At 45.9% G+C, this 6,120-nt stretch overlaps 2 protein-coding genes across 4 annotated transcripts in view; one reads left to right on the top strand and one right to left on the bottom strand.

The window, feature by feature from the left end:
• The first annotated feature begins 441 nt into the window (after window positions 1-441).
• On the top strand, window positions 442-1,563 carry SCAND1 (SCAN domain containing 1). Its single transcript, XM_037811600.1, has one exon. It carries the CDS (start codon window positions 742-744, stop codon window positions 1,444-1,446), a length of 705 nt encoding a protein of 234 aa, XP_037667528.1. The 5' UTR covers window positions 442-741; the 3' UTR covers window positions 1,447-1,563.
• Window positions 1,564-2,793: 1,230 nt separating this feature from the next.
• Window positions 2,794-6,120, bottom strand: part of PHF20 (PHD finger protein 20) — a 179,513-nt gene continuing 176,186 nt past the window's right edge. For all 3 annotated transcript variants that reach the window (XM_037812478.1, XM_037812480.1, XM_037812479.1), the window contains exon 18: window positions 2,794-5,329. In XM_037812478.1, the coding sequence (XP_037668406.1) occupies window positions 5,187-5,329 (143 nt within the window). In that variant the 3' untranslated portion in view covers window positions 2,794-5,186. The remainder of the gene's footprint in view (window positions 5,330-6,120) is intronic.

Raw genomic sequence — 6,120 nt, 5'->3', positions numbered from 1 at the left:
TACATTTTTTTAAATTAAATTTTTGAAATCCAGTGTGTATTTTACAATACAGCACAACTCAGTTTGGACTAACCACATTTTAAGGGCTCAGTAAACACATGTAGTCACTCTATGGGGCAACGCATTTACAGCGCACTTACTAATCCATTTACTAGTCTGAAACTTACTGATTTAGAGGACACGCAAAAAATAATGTGGATCGTAATAATGCTGTCCTCGTTTGAAGGATGGGGGACTTAGGAGCGAGGGGACTTTCCTGAGCCTCCTGCGGGTGGGAGGCGGGGACAGGATTCGAACTCCCTTCCCTCAAGACCCGACCGCCGTCCGGTCCGGCTCACCCGCTGGTAGCCAAGTAAGGAGGCGTGCATGCCGGGATAGGCGCGGGTCCTCTGCACGCCCAAGAGCTCAGCACGGCTCAAGATCCCGAACGCGACGTCTACATCGTCACCTTTAGGCTGTTCTTCCTCCACCTCCTCTTCCACCTCCTCTTCCACTTCCCCTTCCACCTCGTCTCCCACCTCCTTTTCCACTTCCTCTTCCACTTTCTCTCCCTCCACCTCTTCTTCTACCTTCTGCACCAATTCCTCCTCTTCCTCAGAGGAAACATACTGCGGAGCCCACCCCACGCTTCGACTGGGCTTGTGCACCGCGGTCGCAGCAGCCTCCAGCGTCGACTTGCGAACACGAGGGGGCGCCACACACAGGAGCAGAGACGCGGCGCTCGAGCGCTTGAGCGCTGACATGACCATAGAGAAGCAGAAGAATCCTTCTGCTTCCTGTCGCCCTGCGCGTCGCCATTCCAGGTGGGCACCTCGCGCTCTGGGGAGGTTCCGTCTCCGCCTCTCCCGAGGTTCGTCTCTTTACCCGGAAACATCTGTCTTCGCCCCGCGCCCGTGCCGACACAGTGCAGAGCCCACAGTTGCCGCACAAAGAGTGACGCCCAGGGCCGGAGTCATGGCGGCACCGTCGGAGAAACAAGGAGCCGGTCCGAGCTTGGTCACGGAACAAAACTCTGCGGTTTCCTCTCCGATTCTAGAGGCCTCTCCGCCTGCCCCCGAGCCCTCCAGCCCCAACGCCGCAGCCTCCGAAGCGATTCCTAGGCCTCCCGCGGCGGCCTCCGCGGCTCCGGAGCTACCCTTCGCGCCTCCGCCCCTGGGCTTGGCGTCGCCTGCCGAAGCCGCACCGCGCTCCCTGCCAGGCATCGGCAATCTCGGCCCCGAGACCTTCCGCCAGCGCTTCCGGCAGTTCCGCTACCACGATGCGGCGGGCCCGCGCGAGGCATTCCGGCAGCTGCGGGAGCTCTCCCGCCAGTGGCTGCGGCCCGACATCCGCACCAAGGAGCAGATCGTGGAGATGCTGGTACAGGAGCAGCTTCTCGCCATCTTGCCGGAGGCGGCGCGGGCCCGGCGGCAAAGCCGCCGCACTGATGTGCGCATCACCGGCTGAGCGACTGTACTGGGGGCGGCCCGACCCGGGAGCTCCCTGGGCTGGAGCCACGCTCAGGCCCGGGCGCCTGGCCCTGTCTTTCCATCCCGCGTTAATGAAAAACGAGTTTTGACAGTTCTTGTGGTCTGGTGTGTCTGGTTTTCGTTCGTCCTTTACAGGTTTTATTTTCGCGAGCCTACTTCCTACCTCCTTTTTTGGCTAATGGTGAAAACAAGTTGGGAGCCCATGAGACAGCCTTTGTTTCCTACCCACGGGACCACTGTTGGCTTTTGTGGTGCACCTACGTGTTGGCTAGACCTGGGAAGTTTTTTCCCTGCACTCTCCAGGGCCCCACTTGGGCTTTCTTTGTTTAGTGGGAGGTTGTGTAATGAGGATTAAGAACAGGCTCTGGGGTTCCATTCCACCTCTACCTCTTACTAACTAGAATTCCACCTGAAAAGATAGGTCATAGGAATAGGTCCTGCTGCATAAACGATTGTGAGATCCTGCAGGCAAAGTGGTTTGAATCCATTAAATGATAACTGGCTACCAACATAGCCACCAATTTGCTCCAGGCCACCCTTTGGGCCACGAGCTTCCCAAGAGGCCCAAGTTTTTGGACTGTTTTAATGTGAAGTGTTTTACTGCAAGCCCATATGAAGACTAAACGCTGTTAGCTTTGGGTTTATGCCTCCAGAGTACCTCACCTTCCTTGCCAAATTTTAGGCCTCTGGTAGAATTCAAGAAGCAGAACTAGCATTAACTAATGGGTCATTTACAGTGTTGGTGCTACTCATTTTAATGAGTGTCTCTTCCACTGGGTCTTTTTTCCTTTTTAGCAGTAAGGTAGTCGTTTAGAAAAGAAGGGAGGAATTTGACAAGTCCTGGGTAATCTCTACTATGAAATTTTAATGAAAGCCTACTCTATTCCTTGAGGTTTCTGCCTACCCAGAGGGTTGGCTAACTAACTAAGGTCATATAGGCTGCTTGGATTGGTCCCAGAAGGGTCCTAGTTGCAGTGTGTGCCATCTTTTAATATCAGGAAGGCCAGACCAGTCTTTCCTGCACTGTTTTCAACAACTAAAACCTAATGAATCATCACAGCTCATCAAAAAACATGAACCAGACTGAGCTAGAAGTCAGTATGGGGCATTTCCCTTTTGAATATTCAAGCCACTGAAATGAATTCAGATTTTTTGCAAAATTCTTGGGATTGAAAATCTGGAGCTTGCAATTGCGCCCCTGCAAAAGATAACTGTTCAGAATGTAAAAGCAGACTTCCTTCCAAAGGTAATGTTTACAGAAAGTTAAGTAATGCATATTAAAAAGGGAAAGAACTCTATAATTCAATAACATGCAACTGAAACATAGCAATGAAAATCTGTTTTATTTTTTCCAAATTCAGATACAGAAGTTTGCATGTTTTGCAAATATTGCTTCAAAGCAACATTTCTATATACAGTGCCTTCTGTTCTAATAGCGCGTAAACATAGGTATGTATCCACAGTGCAATGTTGGCTCATCAAGGGTCCACCTTGCATACACTCATTACTTAAAGAAACAAAATGATTAGTAAAACCAAAACTGTTTTTGTCAAGGCAATTTTTGTAGGTGGATAGTTTTTCTCAAAAGACAAAACTTCGGTAGTGCACAAGTAATGGTAACAGTAACGTTTGCAAATAATTTCCAGTGCTCCAACTTGGGTTAATTCAGCTTGACCCAGGAACTGGGGATAGAGCCCCTCAACATGGCTTTAAAATAGGGAAGCACACGGAAGTCAGTACTTTGAGAATCTTCCCTGCTCCCCTGCCCCCAGACCTCCTTGCTTCCCTAAGGACAAAAGTAACAACAGGTGAAATGGGATTATTTCCTTTATAAGACTTAAGCAATAAACCCATAATGGTCAGTTGGCAAAATTAGGGCAATTCTGTTTCTTCTTCAGTCTGTGACAAAAACATTGATTACCTTAAAAGTTACAGCTTCCCCAGATGAGATACTCAAATGTACTTCCATAAAAGAAAAATCAGTAATCTAATAATAAAAATCATCATACCTCACAGTTGTGGCTACAGAAAATCATCTGGTTTCTTCCCTTTTTGGACAAGTGTCAGAATTCTGATGTGGCTCATTATCCAAAATGCAGATGCCATGCACACTCCTTAGGCATTTCTTCCCATACCACAAACACTGTTAGCAATGGGAAACAGCTTCTGGTAGAGGAATTGTGTCAGCTTTATTCCAGATGTTACAGCCACATGTATTCCTTCTGAAGGATAAGCTACAGCAGGTCAATTTATACCAAATTGTGAATGATCCTTAGATAGAGCATTCTCTGAATAATCTTAGTACAGAGGCTTTAACAACAACAATCACCTGTGACTTAAAGCCTAACCATTCCAAAGGTTGCTGGAGATACTGTCATTGCTATTGAGATATTGGCTACTTCATGTTTACATAGTAAATATGTGCAGCATTTAACATTACAGATTCATAAACTGACATTTAACTTGTGACTGTTAATTTGACAACTGTGCTTTGATTTCTGCCTTTAGTTTATCGATAAGAAAAGTAGTGAAACTGGTCACTCTTCAAAGTATAGAACATTTTCTTTCACTTTGACTATTAAGGAAGAACAAAACAAAGTACAGCAATTACAGATGAAACCGGAACCTGCAAAAGTAACACAAATATTGTCTCAAAAGGTACAAACAGGTTGTACCTGGACCTTAAGCAGCATAATCACCTTGATATCATCAAATAAACAGGAAATTTAAAGTGTTAAAGTATATTAAAACAATTCTGAAAACACTAACTACTGAACACACCCTTCAGGGAAGGAAAAAAGCGGCACAAGTTGAATCTGAAGTTGTTTACAACAATATAAAATAGGATAATTCCCCAAACCACATCCTTTGTAATGAATCTTTACATTAAAAGAGTTCGAAATTCTGGGAAACGTTTTTTGGACATTAAATAGAACTGGGGAGCTGTCAATATTAAGAATTGGGTAGAAAATGCTGTCCTTTGGGTTCCAAGCCCCGCCTGCTTCAGCTCGGAATTCCTTCTAGATTCTTATTAAAATGAGATTCTAGTTCTCCACAGGCTGTATGGGCTCTGCTACAAAAGACAACCCAGCCAACTCTGGGATGAAGCATACAAAACTTGTCCCTGGTACCATGAAGTCATGCAAGAGGTGTGGTGAGAAAAGTGAACAGTCTAACAAGGAGGCAGCCAAGGCCTCTCTGCTCCTTCCCAACATCCACAGAATGGTGAAGTTACAATATCCCCATGAAGCTGGAAAAAAGAAAATGCTGCCTGCTGCCTAAACACTATGCCAGGCAGAAATCGGAAGGGTTGGTTTATACTCCAACCTGATAGAATAGTCAATTAAATAAACTGCAAATTGAATTTACAACTGTTTCCAACTAAACTTTTTTGGCTCTCATTCCATTTATCATCAGTGGCACGATTTCAAGTGAAGTTTGTGCAAAAAGACTCGCTCTTCATTCAACGATGTACAAAAAAGAAGGAATTCCAAAAGTCTTATTTGCTACCTTCTTGGTAGGCTTCAAGATCAGAGTGCCCTGCCCTCCAGCAACCAAAATTGCCTCCTTGTCCAGTGACCATCACACCCCTGCTCAGATCCCTGAAGTCAGTTGGTGTCACATGCATTCGGCATGCTATGTTTGTTTATTTAAATAGGAAAGCTCCTCCTGCAGGTGCCCCAGGATTATGCCCCCATTAGTTTTGGGTGCCCAGTTTCACGTTGAGCAGCAAAGGGTGATCTGCTGCACCTTCCCCAGGTCAGTCAGCAGCTGCTTGATGCAATGCTTGAGCTGTGGGAGCCTGGCCAGTGGCTCTGGGGGCTCCAGTTCCCCAGTGTAGTCCAGCCAGCTCTCCAACACTGTCACAGAAGAGAGAAAAGACCCAATGAGCTTCCAACACGTGATATCCAAAAACATCAGCAAGTTTCAGCACCTCATCCCCTCTGACCACTCATGGGGCAGGGGGGTAGCCTTTCAGCCAACATTAACTCAACACCTGCTCTGTGAAATATTACTCCTGGGATAAAGCTCATGCTTGAGAGTAGTGCAGTCCAATAGAACTTCTGTGGTGATGGAAATGTTCTGTATGTATGTTGTCCAATACGGTAGCCACTAGCCATTTGTAGCTACTGACTACCTGAAATGTGGCTAGTGCAACTAAGTAAATGAATTTTTAATTTTATTCAATTTTAATTAGCTTAAATTTAAATAGCTACAATAGCTAGCGGCTACTGTATTAGTGAAGCTTTAGAGTCTAGAGGGCTTTGCAGGCCCCACCTTTTTCAGTATTACTATCCACTCGTTATAAAGCTTTCCCATCTTGGAAATCAGAGCGCACTGGCATTTTAGCCTCCTGTCTAGGAAAATGAAAATCTGAGGGACTTGAAAAAGTCTACTTTTATCACCATAAATTCTGATTTGCTTCATATTAATTATTGATCGATACATCATCAGCAGTGACACAGAATACTGGTTTTATTTTCTTCCTTGAAGTATTTAATGTTAAGACAACCTAACACACTTGATTATAATTGGTTCAGTATCTAAAAAGCTGTCTCTTGCCTGTGAGAGCCAAGATTGCTCTATAGAAAGATTTCTGCTCTTCCCCCAAGCCATGCCCTGAAGCTCTGGCATGTGAGAGGAGACCATC

The sequence above is a fragment of the Choloepus didactylus genome, chromosome 19 (assembly GCF_015220235.1).
Source record: "Choloepus didactylus isolate mChoDid1 chromosome 19, mChoDid1.pri, whole genome shotgun sequence".
Lineage (NCBI taxonomy): Eukaryota > Metazoa > Chordata > Mammalia > Pilosa > Megalonychidae > Choloepus > Choloepus didactylus.
This window is presented reverse-complemented; position numbering and strand designations above follow the sequence as displayed.

Excerpts from the sequence above, each read along its gene's own strand:
- SCAND1 (XM_037811600.1), top strand. The coding sequence starts at position 742 with ATGACCATAGAGAAGCAGAAGAATCCTTCTGCTTCCTGTCGCCCTGCG.